Source organism: Neurospora tetraspora, assembly GCF_033439725.1.
Source record: "Neurospora tetraspora strain CBS 560.94 chromosome Unknown B0H65scaffold_9, whole genome shotgun sequence".
NCBI classification, from domain to species: Eukaryota; Fungi; Ascomycota; class Sordariomycetes; order Sordariales; family Sordariaceae; genus Neurospora; species Neurospora tetraspora.
In genome coordinates, this window is record NW_026944391.1 from 1525818 (window position 1) to 1540317 (window position 14500).

The following is a 14500-nucleotide window of genomic DNA, read 5'->3' on the forward strand; positions in this document are numbered from 1 at the left end:
CGAAGAAAGGCGGCTGATAGGCGGCTGATAGGCGTCTGTCGTGGAACGGGCCTGACGATAGGTAATGCGTGGTGTGTGCCGTGTGGTGTTCAGATGCCGAAACCTGCCAGGACAGGACGGGCTCTGCTGATGTGGCTTTGGACGGGTGGGATTCGTTACCCCTGATGATCATTGCCGTCGTGAAGTTGTGGTGGTATGAGGCGTAGACCTAACTTGAGTATGTGTATCCCTGATGGCCGAAAGTTCAACCACCAGCATTCAGGACGGACATATCAACACCTAGGTACAGAACTGAATCCACCCGATAGCCTACCCCGATAATACAGTATGATGTGATACGCTCGCCTTTCGATGATCGTCGGATTGCGCTCACTGGTTTCCTTCACAGCATTCCTGCAATTGTCTTGTCTTCTCCCGGTTGTTGACTGCAGGTGCCAAGAACTTTACCTGTCGTGCGTGCCTCCCTTCTTTCCGCAACAAGACCCATCTCGTGACTCGTGACGTATAACCAGGGCACCGACATCGGACTAGGAAGCAAACAACACCTGTCTCAACGCACGCACCTTCCCTAAACAACCCTCACCTGCACTGCCCTTTATAGTCTGGGTCTTCCAGAATAAACTTCAACAAGGAAGAAAGAAAGCGCGGTTAGTATAATGGTCAGTACTCTCGTTTCCCAAACGCTATCGTTAAGGACCCAAAAGAGATTGCTCAAACGAGCGGCCCGGGTTCGATTCCCGGACTGCGCATTTCTTTTGCTTTTTGGGGTGTCTTTCTTCTTTTTTTTGTGCACGTGCACCGTATGTAAGCAAGTAGCTGTTGGATGGACTCTTGATCACTTCATCATTTAACTCCGTCAATTGCCGCTTCCCACTCCTCTGCTTTGGCCATGCAAAGTCCGCGTCAAGCAGATAGATGACCCCGACGCAGGCCAGGAAATTGGGATTTCGGACGCGCGTACATTATATCCGAAAACCGGTAAGTCATTTAATGCGTAGATCAGATTTAATGCATAGTCAAATGCGTTGAAGCAATTACGTCACTGAGGATGGTGCATCTGGTGGATGGATGCTCGTCGTTTAGCACTCGTGATCCTTCCCATGGTGTTTGAAGCTGCGACTTACAAGGCTGAAAGTGGGTCCAGGGATACAGGCCCCGGCGAATGTCACCATCTAGACTACGGTCCTACGGGCATCGTCAATCACCAAGTCATCATTGCTGTCACTTATCATACAGTCCAACGTATCTCACGGCGAGAACTGTATTTGTGCAACATTTTTTACCTCTATGTATTACGTGATGGTTCGGAAGGTGCTCTCCAGAAAAGAAATGTGGGTATCTCCAGCACAGTTGTTATGACAAATCCTTAAGGTAGGCACCACCCAGCGCTGTTTCCAGACCTGTTTCACTCCTTCCATTTCCGCTCTTCAACCAAGGCAAGTATCCCAACCAGTGAAACCACCTAGAATTTATCAACCTCCAAACCGGCGACCAAATCTTTACATCTCAATGTGTACCTAGGTGGTCTAAAAATTAAGAACACCTGCACGCCGCAACCTTTCGACGACGCTGTAGCGGCCCTCGACCGTTAGCGCCGTCTCATCATCCTCAGGCTGGTGCTCGGGCTGTTGCTGTCCGCACATCAGCATCTCCGGCTGGTTGTGAGTGTGAGTGTGACCAAAAACTCTGTCGACCATACTGCGGGACTGCTGGGGCGTCATATAGTCCTCATCCTCATCCTCCCCGAAACTCAACACCCTGTCGATGATATCACGATCATCATTATCATCCTCCTCGTGCTGTTGCTGTTGCTGTTCACCCAAGAGCATTTCCGGTGGCTGGTTGTGAGACTGGTGAGTTTGACCGTGACCCATGCTAACACGACCACGCGGCCACAACCTGTCGACGACGCTAAAGCGGGCCTCGACTATATGCCCATCATTCTTATGGTCGTGCTGTCCACCCACGTGCATTTCAGGCTGGTTATGAGTCTGGTGAGTCTGGCCCTGAACCATCCTCACACGATCACGCGGCAGCATCCTCTCGACCATGCTCTGGCGGGCCTCAACCGTCGGCGTCGTCTGCCCATCATCTTCGCACTGTTGCTGTCCAGGGGCGCCCACATGCATTTCCGGCTGCTGGTTGTGGTTCTGACTGTGAGTCTGACCCTGACCCTGACCCTGCCCAATCCTAACACCATTACCAACCACCAACGCCATACTCATCGCCCTCCCCCACTCCACAGTAGTACTCCCACCCTCTCCCCTCGAAGCCGCCTCATAATGAAACCCCTCGCATTCCTTGCACAGTCCCAGCTGCAAAACCACCTTATCTGCATCCCCGAAATATTCCGGACAATCGCTGTGTTCCTGCTCCTTTTCTTGGGCAGTCATGTTCGGCAGATGCATAAAGTGCGTGCAGAAAAACGCTGCACAGTCGATCCATTCGGTCTTGTAGTCGTTCCAGTGGATGTGGCGCTGGGCGGACTCGAAATGCCGGGGGTAGAAGCCCGATGGCAAGGGGTTGCGGATCGCGGGGGAGCGAGTCTCGGCCAGGGTGGACTTGATCAAATCCTGAGGGTTGGGGTTGAGTTCTTGTTGCCTGGCGTAGGAGAGGTGGGTGAATATCCAGGCCGAGGGGGTTAAAGTCCCGTTGGTGAGAGCGGGGAAGGGGTAGCCGTCGATGGTATTGTTGGAGCCCGCTGAGGCACTGGCGGAGTGGCTGAAGAAGGGGAGGCTGAGGTTGGAGGTTGGGGGGATGCGGGTGAAGATTGTGCCGAAGGAGGGGTGGTCTGCGGAGGAGAGGCCGGTGGCGGACTGGGCGGGGGTCGGAGTGAAGAAGAACGAGGGGCTGTTGGGGTGGATCGAGGCTGATGGAGTGTCTACGCTCAGGGGGGAGCGCATGGCGGAGGAGCCGGTGGTGGCGCCGGCAGAGGAAGTCGGAGCGAGGGGGGAGGACATCGGGGCGAAAGGGGAGGAAGTGGGAGCGAAGGGGGAGGCTCCGGCGTTGAGGGGGGTGGCGGTACCGTCGGGGGAGGGAGGCGGGGTAGAGACTTCGAGGGTGATTGTCGGAGCGGCGCTGCTGTTCTGGCTGGCGGTGACAGTGTTGGCGTCGTCCTTGTTGGTATCGCCTTCGCTAGCGGTATTGGCGTTGTCAGGCTGGTTGATGTGGTCGGAGACGGGTATGCTGTCCTGCGGGTTGCTCTGGGAGTTGCCCTGCATGGTGTTGTCGGGGATGACGGTGACGAGGTTTTGGGAATGAGGGCAAAGCCGGTGGTTCCTCAGCACGCAGTTGCATGCGAAGATGGTTGTTTTCTTGTGACACATCTTGGGCGATTGTGTCTCGTGTCGAGTTCGAGTTTGAGGGGAGAAAGTCGAGAAAGGTTGTCTTGAGATCGCGTCGCGCGAGGCGGCGAGAGCGGGGCGGCGTGGAGGACTTGAGCTAGCAGTGGGAAAGTCGAGATATTTGGCGTCCAGAAAGACGAGGTGAGAGGAGGGGATTAGAAATCCGAAGGCCCGCCTATTATTTGGCGGGGTGATGGGCGATTAATCGGCCTGTGTCCGAGGGGTCGAGGGCAAATTTTGCTGCACCGCTATGTACCATGTGAAGGTTGAGGCAGCTCGGGATTTCTTGGCGGACTTCGAGGTCGGAGGTCCGGATGCCGAAATAGGTCTTGCTGGGAGGATGACGGGTGCGCGTCACGATCTGTGCGAGGCCGAGGGCAGCATACGCGGAAGCAAGCTCGAGTCTTCCGCTTCTATAAAGAAAAGAGAGGGGTCAGTATGCGTCGAGAAAACTTTGGTGGACTGGAGTTCGAACCTACGAGTTTGTTTGCGACGGTGGTCGGATATTAGGACGGTCTTTATCTCTGAAATTGAGGTGATGGCGGTTGATGGTGGGAGGGAAAGGACACGAAAGATTTCCACTTGCGAGAGAAATGCGCAAGCCTTATACTGCCTATCTGGATTCGCCGGGTAAGTCTGATGTTGGGATGAGATGGCATTCACCGGGAGTTCAGTTCACCGCATTCCGTCGCCTCAGGTTCACCATCGGATGACAACCTGCCTGGACTGTGAACAGCTGTCAAGGTCATGGCAGGTCCGGCATCACTTCACTTACGACTCAAGGTAAGGGTTTTGGTTCTGTCATGGACAGGCAGCAGATACAGGGTTCAGGGTAAGGCATGAAGGTCCAGATGTAAAGTTCAATTGAGGAAGGCTTGAAGTCTGCCACTGTTGGTGATTTTATCATTCCCGTCTGAAATATCATGTCATGCTCGTGTCAAATCTCAATCTCCTCATACCACTCCAAGCCATCATCCCATCACCTTCAACAATGGATCCCCACCGAGCAACAACCAAGTCCCAAAAGCACCGATCTGTCGTCCCCGAATTATGTCGGTTTCGCTGGCCCTCAAGTCATCGACAAGACCCCCATACCTCAAGCCATATCCATCCACCTGTTCAACGCCTCCTTGACCTCCGGCATGTCCGATCCCCCATCAGCCTGATCCTTCTGACCACCGGCACGACCCTGACCATCTCCCCCATTCCCCTGGTTCTGGTTTCCAAACCCACCAAACACATCCACCCCACGCAACTCATCTCGATGAACCCCCCTACACTCCTCACACAACCCAAGCACCCTCACCTCCTTATCCTCATCCCCAAAGTACTCCGGGGAATTCATGTACTCCTCCTCCGAGTTGACCACGGTATCGAGGTGCGTACAATGGTACGCCGCACAAGGGAACCACTCGGTTCTCCAGACGTCCCAGTGAACGGCGCGCTGGATTTCGCCCATTTTACGCTCGTAGAAGAGGCCGTCGATGATGCGGGGCGGGGCAGGGGTGGGAGCACGCTAGGGCTCGGCCTCGGGAGCGGCGATGGTGTTGGTGTTGGTGGCGTTGTTGCCATTGTCGTTGGTGGTGTCGACGGTAGGGATGCCGGGGGAGGTAGAAGAAGAGGAAGCGGAGGCAGGAGAGAACAGAGGGGGAGCAGAGATGCCGGGGGGACGAGAGATGCCGGGAGGAGGAGATGACAAAAGAGAGGAAGGGAGAAAGGGACGGGCCTGCTCCTGGAAGATTGCGGCCAAACGCTCCATCTTGCTCTTCTCGAGCTCGCCTTTGGCGAGGTAGGCGGAGTGAGGGCAGGCGGAGGTGTCGCGGAGGAAGCAGCGGCAGACGAAGATGGTGGTTTTCTTGAAGCACATTTTGACCGCTTGCTGCTTGATAGATGTGTGAAGGGATTCTTGAGGAGAAGTGAGTCTGAGATGACGAAATTTTGGTTCCAGGCTTGCAACTTTGCAAGGTTTTTCTGATTCTAAAGAAAGAAAAAAGGTTAGCGGAGTGATCAGATAAGGTACACTTGAACTTTTTTTTCACTTACCTTGGTTCTTCGAAGACGAAGCAGCGAGATTACTTTCTCAACGTTGATGAGTCTTACGCGAGTAACTTGAAGAGGAAAGCTTTGAATTGCAGTTATACTCGTCTCGTCGTCAAGAAAAGAAAGTGAAGGTAAAGGAAAGGAAAAGAAAGAAGGAAAGAAGGAAGCAGATTTATGTTGACGTTATCTGCCCTTGATATGAGAAAACCTCAGCGCACTCTAAGCCCAACCTATACGCACTCTAAGACCCATATGACAGCTGTTATATAAATACGGTCGTTTTGTATGGTAAACTGGGGTCTTTTCAATGTTCCAAACATCGCTCCCGCCAGAGTAAAAGTCGTGATACTTCTCGTGGCGTTGTGAATCCCCCATATCGAAGTGATTTGAACCCACCAAACCCGGCACGCACAGTCAGCCCAGTATAGTCTTGATCCCAGGAGGCAGCCTTTGCAAATGTCACATCGGTAGAGGTATCGATAGAGTCGCGGCGACGGCGATGGTTGTTAGAGGGCATCTACAATGAGAGCTGGCGCGGTTTACTAGCTGGGTCGTATTGCAGAGTGGTGGTGATGCGACGTGCAAAGTGGAAATCACTCAAAATCGCCAAAATCGAAAAATTTCACGAAATGTGGTGCAATGTTTCGTGCATTGAAATAGGGTATTTTCACGGGTAAAAGTGGACTTTCTGATATCGGGTGCCATGGGCTGTCATGGGGTGCCAGAGACCCTAACCCTTGGGATTTTATGGGTCTTGGAGTGCGTGTAGGCTAACCTTAGAGTGCGCGGAGGTTTTCTCCTTGATATAGCTGACAAGAAGCTATTGACGAACTATCTCAATAGAATGGATGTAATACCTGCCACTCTTATTCAGCGTGACAGCTTGATGCTAGTGGCACAAGGATGTAAGACATGAAACACTTTTCATGCAGAACTGAATAACAAACAGAACAATACGTGGCGGAATCGAAAGCCAGGAGAACAATAGCACGCGCTGAAGATATACTGAAACGACAGTGTACGGTCGCCAGGGTACGAGGGAAAAGGTAGGTATTGTTGTTGCACAAAGAGATGAACTTCTTCTCAGATTCATCTCGCGATCTCGCAACAAAAGAAAACCTGCTCGCACCCTATTACCTCTATGTATAGTTTCCTACACGTACCCTATTGCCCACAGCTCCCCGGGAGTTAGAGGTATTCAACCAATATAGACCAGACCTTTCAGATGAAATTATTCAGGTATGGAATCCGGGCCATACACTCCTCCCTTGAGCCTCTACTTTATTTCTAGCGACTTCAAATACAGTGTTCGAAGGTCACTTACACAGGACTGCGCAGGGAATGCAGTTGGGAAGCAACTCGCTAATGACAAGATCAGAATTAGTAGGTATTAGGAGAAGGGAAAAGGTCTTTAGTATATGGGATGAGTGCTAGTGAGTTTGGGAAACGAGGTTTTGTACAGTAATTTAGCCGTGGTGGTTGATGATCATGAACGATCTCGAAAATCGCAGAGTACCTCTAGGTAAGGAATCGGTCGCGCTCGCTCGTCCCGTCAGACTGGGATCGGCACACCCCTTCTCGCGCTGATATCCTTGTGATGAGATACGCTAACGCGGCAAATCTCACACTTTTCTCACGTTGATTTCAACTCCAAATCCTCCTATCGCCACAAGGATGGTCGAGGATCTGCAGTCTGTGGACCTTGAAGGAATGGAAGGAGGCCAAGCCGTTCCGGGTCACCATTCGTTCTGTCCATTTCATCGGGTCGAGATATCGCCCGCAGCGGTATTTCTGATGAAACATTTCATACCACGGATGGTAGACCATGAACTCCTCCAAGGTAACAGCCGGGTAGATGCCTGTGATGGGCAGTGACTCGGAATACGACGAAGGAGGTATTGGGAGAGACCAGGCATCACTTCATCAGAGTTCTGGATCGCCCTAGATACCTCAATCCGGACGACCAGGTCCTCTGTGGTCTGCCCCTCGTACCGATGCCTCTTTTCAAAGCATTTCATCGACGAGATCCTAGACACAGCCGTCAGATTCATCCGTACATTTATGGACCAACACCCCTTCGACTTCTTCAACGAAGTTGCGCTGTGGCAAGCCCTCCTGAGATTCGTGTTCTTTCGCCAGTCATCACGGTATGACATGGCAAGAACTCGCCAATCATCACGGGATGATTTGGGAAGAACCCGCGCCAGAGGTTCCCAACTCTGTACAGATGCAGCAGCTTGAAACCATTGTGCCGCTGACCCCTAGCGAGACCGATCAAGAGCTACTCAACTCTCTTGTATTTGCTGCCGGAAAAAGTTCCTGGAAGAAACCCAGACCTCGGTAACTGTGGAGGAGTTCCTAGTATACTGATTATGGTATGAAGTATGGCATCAAGTAACTTTTGACCTTTTCGACATCGATTTTCACTTAACCGGTCTTGTACCCAAGAGAGGCAATCCCCATTTGACCTCTCTCTTGGGACCGATCGAGGTTGCGGTGGGTGCTTTCACTTCGTCGGAGTTTGAGTGCAATAACGAGTCCCAACTTCGAGATGGTGTTGACCCGTTGGTTCAGATCTCACTTGAATACGGTTCGGGTTGCTCGACTGGTTCCTTTCTATGCTACCTTAGAGGTATTCATCAATGATCGTAATGTGTCGTGCTCCACTACCTTTATACTTCGCCGGGGCTTAACAGCTCCAAAGGTCGACTGGCGGTGGCCAGAGCGGTCCAGCAGCTCATGAAAATCAAGGGTCCCAAGCACGAGGCTTACATCAAAATGCGCCGCGAGCGCACCAGCATCCAAGGTGTCGATGATCCTCTGAAGTTGTCTCCCTTTCGATATCGTCCATGAGTTGGAGATGAACGGCAGGCGGCAACAAGTTGGCATCCCGTTCTTTGCCGTTGGTGATGAAAACGTTCCTAGACTCCCTGCGCGCCTGGCTCGACAGCTCATCTGCCCGGAGGTGAGAGTGGTGTGACACTTTCTGCTCGAAGACGATCGACGGAGGTAAGACGCGTTTATTACCAGCCCGGAGGGACTCATGGCATCTTGCTAGGCGCATAACGCACCTTCCACGTCCCGGAGTGCAACAACAACCTCAACGTATAACAGCGAAGAGCGAGACTGGTGATGTAGACGGCCTCGTTGAGAGCCTCAGCCTGGAACCTCACAGTCACACACCAGGTCAATAACGTGGAATGCTTCACACTCGAGATTAGAGTATGAGAGAAACAACTCATAAAGACAATGGAACGGGATGAAAGGACATTAGACTCAGCACATCAGATAAACAGCGTGTGATATCATCAACAGAAACGACGGGAGTTTGAGGGAGTAAGTAGGGTGACGAGGGGACGCCAGTCTTGCAGTTAAACTTGGTGAGTCTATGACAAGAATGCCTACGGCGTCATTGCAGTGTACATCCGTGAGACGCAGTCCCTGTACAAAGACTTTAAGGACTCCCAGCTCCCAGCTCCCAGCTCCCAGCTCCCAGCTCCATCATGAACAACGACGCTGATGCTGTACTTGCCCTACTCTGGCAACGTTACCGCGGGACTGCCTTTGCTACAGGCAATGATTCGACCCAAACTATCCAGGTGCTGAGTACCATCGCGCAGCATCTGACTCGTATACGATGCACTTGCGTCAGATCCAAGACGACGTGATGAACGATCCAAGTTCCAAGAACCAGCTCAACCCGATCATCCCCGTCCGACCTCGAGGCACCAACCACGATGACATTGCCAACGATCGCAACAAGCGCCAAAAGACTGCCTCTGAGGTTTATATAAGGTGAAGAAAGACACGTGATGCCAAGTTGAGGATGAGATGGCTCACATGGAGGACGTTGAGAACCAACGCAGTAAAAGCGAGGGAAATGCGACGACGGCAACCGCGCTTAGAACGTCAATGAGGGGTACTAAGAAGGCCACCCCAACCGACAGTCACGATGACCGGACTCAAGGACCTGAACGAGTGGGACTGTCCCCTCACACTCCTCGCCAAACAAGACACGATGAAGTGGTACCAAGCAAACGGAAAGCAAAAGGCAATGCCATTCTACCGACAAAGAGAAACGGGGAAAGAAAGTGCAAAAAGAATGGACACCGCCGTGGTTCGAACGCACAAGTGGAGGGCTCAAGGAAGGGAAGGGAGGGCAGGGGGAGGGCAACACCACTACCACTGCGCTGTTCATCCCCAGACCGGGGGCGGTGTCGAAAGAGTGTGCGATCAAACTAATACATATACCCCTTACCAGTGCTTTCTGTAGGGGGCTTTGGTTGGTCAGCGGCGGGTATGGGAGCAGCACGGGACTGAGGGGGCAGTTGGAAGTTGGGATGAAAGATTGAGGGGTCCCGGTCACGAATAGTAGGCATGGACTTGAAGACATGCTGGTCACCCTCGTCATCAAAGACGGCTAGAGGACCAGTCTCATGGTCCAGTATCCTCGTCTGATGTAACTTGGGGGTAAAGTCACATGAACGACAGAGAATGATATTGAACACAGCGATAAAGGTCGGGGTCAGGGATCTCAACGACATCGTCTTCGTTGTTGTCGGGAGTAGAGGAAACCTCTAGCTCGGAACCATCGATAACGATAATTGTCTCGTTCTCGGGGTTGTAGGGGAGGGCGGAGGTTTCGGTAGCTGTGTCTTTGTTGACATTGGGATGCTCGGGTTCTGCTTCCTCCACTTTGATAGGGACCGCTGGGATTGTAGGGGCATTCTGGGCTTGAGGTTCCTCGGCGGGGACTAAACACCGCAATTGTTAGGTAGCTTCGAACATCATAGTATACAACTGGCTTCTGTGAAATGGAACATTTCACGATCAAGAGCTGTGGTTGGCTCAACCACTAGGTTGAGCACAAACAGAACGAATAGCACAGTGACAGTGACAGATATGATAGAAGAAAAAGAAGTATTATTGCAAACTTTCCGCTTGGAAGTCTGACCGAAATACTTTATCCACCATTGTCCCGCCCGGCAGCCATCCTGTAGCAGTGCCATTCTTTCCTCAGCTTCCCATCCTTTTCCATCCCCTTCCACCAGACAACCTTGAGGCCATTCACTGCTGTCACCTTATTTCCGGGGCCGAAGAACTACGGGTAACTGATTGGAATGGCTCGTATGTCTTCAACTTCATAGCATGGTATCCCACTGCCGCGGTGCCGTGTCCCCTCTGGCATTGGTCACAAATGCCCACCTCCTTTGTCTCAACATCCACTTCCCCGTAATACTCGGGGCAGTCTTCACACTCGTGAAGCGGGATAGCCCATCCTTCAACTGTATGGGTCGCGATGTAGCCGGCACATGGGTACCAGACCGTTTTGGTTTGGAGGGGATCCCAGTGGACTGCGCCTTGGGCGTCTTGGGGTTGACGCTTGTGCCAGTAGAGCCTCTTTCCGGTCGAGGAATACTCTTTAAGCTGTGTAGATGTATCTGAAAGAGAGGGGCTAGTGGCTGTCCGTGTATTCGTAACGCCTTTATCTTGTGGCTGCTTGGAGTCTCCGTCTCGTATGACATGGGCGGAATGCGGACAGCATGGCATGTTCCGGAGGGGACAGTGGCAAAGGAAGGTAACAATCTTGCGGTGGCACATCTTGGTGGTGATTATGTTCGGTTCTGTAGGAAAAGCCAAGGCAGCTTTGCCTGGAAGATGTAGGTTGCGGAGTGTCCAAACGGGATCTCGAAAGAGGAACTCGAAGGGGGACTTGTAAGCCTCGGGATCGCTTGAACTCTCGAGACCGACTCTCTTTCTCGGCTTTGACTCGCGCTGTTGCAAATATGCGGTATCCTGAATGCGATGGGGTTTCTTGGGAGTATAGTAGACTGGAATTATCGACAAGGCAAAACTGATTGCTGTTGTTGGTTCGAGAAGAAGCCATCGCTGGTAGGGGGACGGGGTATAAATAGTGGTAGTCGTCGAGATTCTGGTCACCCGTATTTCGAACGTCTGACGCTGAGCATAGATTCCTATTGACACACTTGAAGAAGTCAGGTAGTAGCGATGGAAGAGTGTGGGTGAATTGTAGCCAAGGAGACGAGATCAGACGAACTGTTCATCTGGAGTTGAGGATCCGCCAGAGAGCATCTTCACTCGTTCGTCGCAACTAAATTTCTAGCAACATGATCCTCTCCCGGAGGCCGCGACCTACTGTTGATCCATCTTGCAGAGACCCATCCATCCTGTCTGATCGTCTCTGGAGCCGTTTGGTCAGGAGAGCGAGAGTCGTAATACAGGTCATCCGCCACAATGTCCGAGGCGATTGCAGTGGTAGCAGCATCATCATCGGCAGAGGGTATCGGCAATTCGAGACTGAAGTGGGCCGTTAGGAGGGAGCCTTCCTTCGTGGTGTTCCGAATCCTCAAGAGAGACGTCGACGCAGCGCTCGGTATATCATTGACTTGCCTGGTGGTGATTGTTGATATCGAAGAGTTGAGTGTGAACGCGGCTGCGATGAAGAAGTCCGGAACCGATATGACAATCAGGCAAACAAGTGGAACATAAAGACAGATGGAAGACGTGTGACAATGCAAATCGATTCTGTACCGCTGGTCGCATGATGCTTCTTATACCCAAAGAAAGAAAGGAAATTATTATCAACCCGGTCTTTCGTTCGTCAACCGGCGGGCCCATCATCTATCGTCGATCGTGTCATGGAGTCGTTGGTCGTATATCGTCCTGTCATATCATTCTCCGTTCCCATATCATTTTGTACATGTCCATCATCACGGTGTTGAATCACCGATCACCGGTCCGAATCATGGGCGGCCTCCTCGTCGTGATCCTCCTCATCCTCCTCCTCTCCTTGCCAGTCGGCACTCTCCAACTCACGTCCTCGAATCATCAATGTGCCAAACCACCCAAGGAGGGCGACACCAGCAAATACACCCCAGGCAATAGCCTCTCCCTTGGGACGGACAAGATTCGTCAGAGTGAAAAGTCCGCCGGAGATGAAAGGGCCCACGCTACGACCAGCGGCGGAAAGGGTCTGGGCAATGCCGTTCAGTGTGCCGAGGGACTCGTGGGAAGGGGCAGAGTTTGTGATCTGAAATTGGAGTTTGTTAGCAGGTGCCAAGAGGAAAAGGGGAAGGGAAGAGAGGACAAAACTTACCAAAAGCATCACGCTGCTCAACCCACCCACGGCGCAAATGTTCTTGAGCAACAGAATGACTCCCAACTCGCTGTACAGCCAAGCTTTGCCCGACCCAATTCCCAACCAAGTCTTTTTCTGGTCGATGTAACCGATCCAGGGCATCAGCGCCATGGAGATGGCCATTCCCAGAAGGGAGTATCTGTATGTACCCATGTTGCCCGTGCGCGCCTTCAGCGGTTGGAAAACGAAGGCCTGGAAGACGATGGTAGCCAATCCTGCCAGAGACAAGCTAAGACCGATGGTGCTAGGTCCAAGGTTACGACCGTTGGGTGGCGGCGCGGAGGCGAAGATGGGGTAGAGCGAGTTGAAAGAGATGTTGGTCAGCTGGAAGACGAGATAGGTGCACAGCAGGATCAAGGTAGTGCGGTTGGCCAGTTGGCGGAAAGCGGACTTTTGGTCCGATGCGACGTCTTTGGCGCTTGTGGCATCTCCGTCCTGGCCGAGGAGAGCGTCGCCTTCGTTGTTTTCGTGGCTGGACTTGTTGTTTCTGCCCAGACAGCCGGCGAGGAGCGTGCGAGCCTTGTTAAACATGGTAGTGTAGTCGCTGGCGTCTTCCTCTTGGTCCTTCTCCAATGTCTCCCGGAACCAGATGGCGAGAACAACGACGGCAACGAACAGGAACCCGGCGCTCATAAGGTTCGGGCCCAGGAATGGGTACTTGTCGGCCCCGACGGTACCAACCAGCAGACCACCAAGAGCAGGACCGGTGATGCTACCGAGGCTGTAAATGATAGGAAGCCAGGTGAAGGCTCTGCTCTGATTTGTGCGATCCGTGACCTCTCCCAGCGCTGTTGGCACCACAGCCGCGTTTCCATTGAGCAATCCCATAGCAATATGAACCAGAATCAGCTGGACGTATGTCTTGCACAAGCCAAAGAACATGAAGCAGCCCATCAGTAGAAGGGTGCCCACCAGCATGACAGGTTTGCGACCGATGCGATCCGAGAGGTATCCCCAGAACAGGTTCGTCACCAATTGGGCGAGTGCGAACGCCGACGCCAACAGGCCCACGTACAATCCTTCATCGCCATCAGGAATCTCGTCAAAAGATGCCACCATGGTCGGAAGGTATGGACCAATGGAGTTGAGCGCTGTCTGTTCGGCTAGGGACAACAGCGCTAGGAGGCCTAGCTGTTTCCATGGTAGCGGTGTGACGGCGTCGCCTTCTCCTTGTGATGTATCCGATATGCTTCCATCGTCATGACCACCGCCGCGCCGTTGTTGCGCATATGTAGACCACGGGTCGTTCCGCGGTGGTGAGGAAGGGGTCTTGGGTGGTTGTATTAGGAAGGTGTGGTAATGGTGGGTGGACTGTCGTCGGATGGGACGTATCGAGGCAACCGAGGTTCGTCGAGAGTTGTCGGAGGGGTGACGAGGGTCATGGTAAGGGCTGTTGAATTGGGGGAACGGGGCGCCAGCGTGGAATGACCCAGATGAGGTGGTTCGCTGTGGTCGCGGAGCACGAGGTGTTCGAGGAGTTTGTGGTCGTGATGCCGTGTTGGCGGCGGTATTGGGTTGGACCATGACGTTCGAAGTCAATCGCTAATGTTGGCGAACAGACGATGAGCGATGCAAGGGGACAGTGGTGGAATGCAGGTACAGATATGGTCGAGATATGTACAATCGCGCGGCCGCGACTACGGTGTGCGGTCTCGTCAGAATATCGGGATGATAATGCGATCGGCCGACGAATCGGATTTGGTGTTGGTGCGGTTGTTAGGGTATTGGTCCGATGTCGTCCGCCTTGACTGAAGACGTGTTGGTTGGATTGAAGCAATCGCGTGGTCGAGTCCGGGAGAGAGAGACGAAGAGTGCAATATTGGTTGGTGACACGATAATAGAGTTAGCTCCGAGCGCAACTACCATGTCGTGATACGTGGGCGTCCATCTGCGGAACTCGACTTTGTTGGAGAGAAAATGGAGAAAAGAAGACGAATTGGATTGAAACTTGAATTGG

At 52.7% G+C, this 14500-nt stretch overlaps 3 protein-coding genes and 1 non-coding gene across 4 annotated transcripts; 1 reads left to right on the plus strand and 3 right to left on the minus strand.

The window, feature by feature from the left end:
- The first annotated feature begins 642 nt into the window (after positions 1 to 642).
- Positions 643 to 749, plus strand: B0H65DRAFT_t458. Its single transcript has one exon. It is a non-coding gene; the product is annotated as a tRNA-Gly (tRNA).
- Positions 750 to 1526: 777 nt separating this feature from the next.
- B0H65DRAFT_436129 (uncharacterized protein) lies at positions 1527 to 3326 on the minus strand (the record flags this gene model as incomplete). The annotated part of the gene is made up of 3 exons (XM_062825224.1): positions 1527 to 2042; positions 2124 to 2180; positions 2244 to 3326. The coding sequence occupies 3 exons, from the start codon at positions 3324 to 3326 to the stop codon at positions 1527 to 1529; spliced, it is 1656 nt and encodes a 551-aa protein (XP_062677226.1).
- Positions 3327 to 4371: 1045 nt separating this feature from the next.
- Positions 4372 to 5211, minus strand: B0H65DRAFT_583487 (uncharacterized protein; the record flags this gene model as incomplete). Its single annotated transcript, XM_062830885.1, has 2 exons — positions 4372 to 4860; positions 4936 to 5211. The coding sequence occupies 2 exons, from the start codon at positions 5209 to 5211 to the stop codon at positions 4441 to 4443; spliced, it is 696 nt and encodes a 231-aa protein (XP_062677227.1). The 3' UTR covers positions 4372 to 4440.
- Positions 5212 to 12014: 6803 nt separating this feature from the next.
- Positions 12015 to 14441, minus strand: B0H65DRAFT_340856 (major facilitator superfamily domain-containing protein). The gene is made up of 2 exons (XM_062823642.1): positions 12502 to 14441; positions 12015 to 12435 (listed from the first exon to the last, which is right to left on the minus strand). The coding sequence occupies exons 1-2, from the start codon at positions 14065 to 14067 to the stop codon at positions 12136 to 12138; spliced, it is 1866 nt and encodes a 621-aa protein (XP_062677228.1). The 5' UTR covers positions 14068 to 14441; the 3' UTR covers positions 12015 to 12135.
- Between the last annotated feature and the right edge of the window lie 59 nt (positions 14442 to 14500).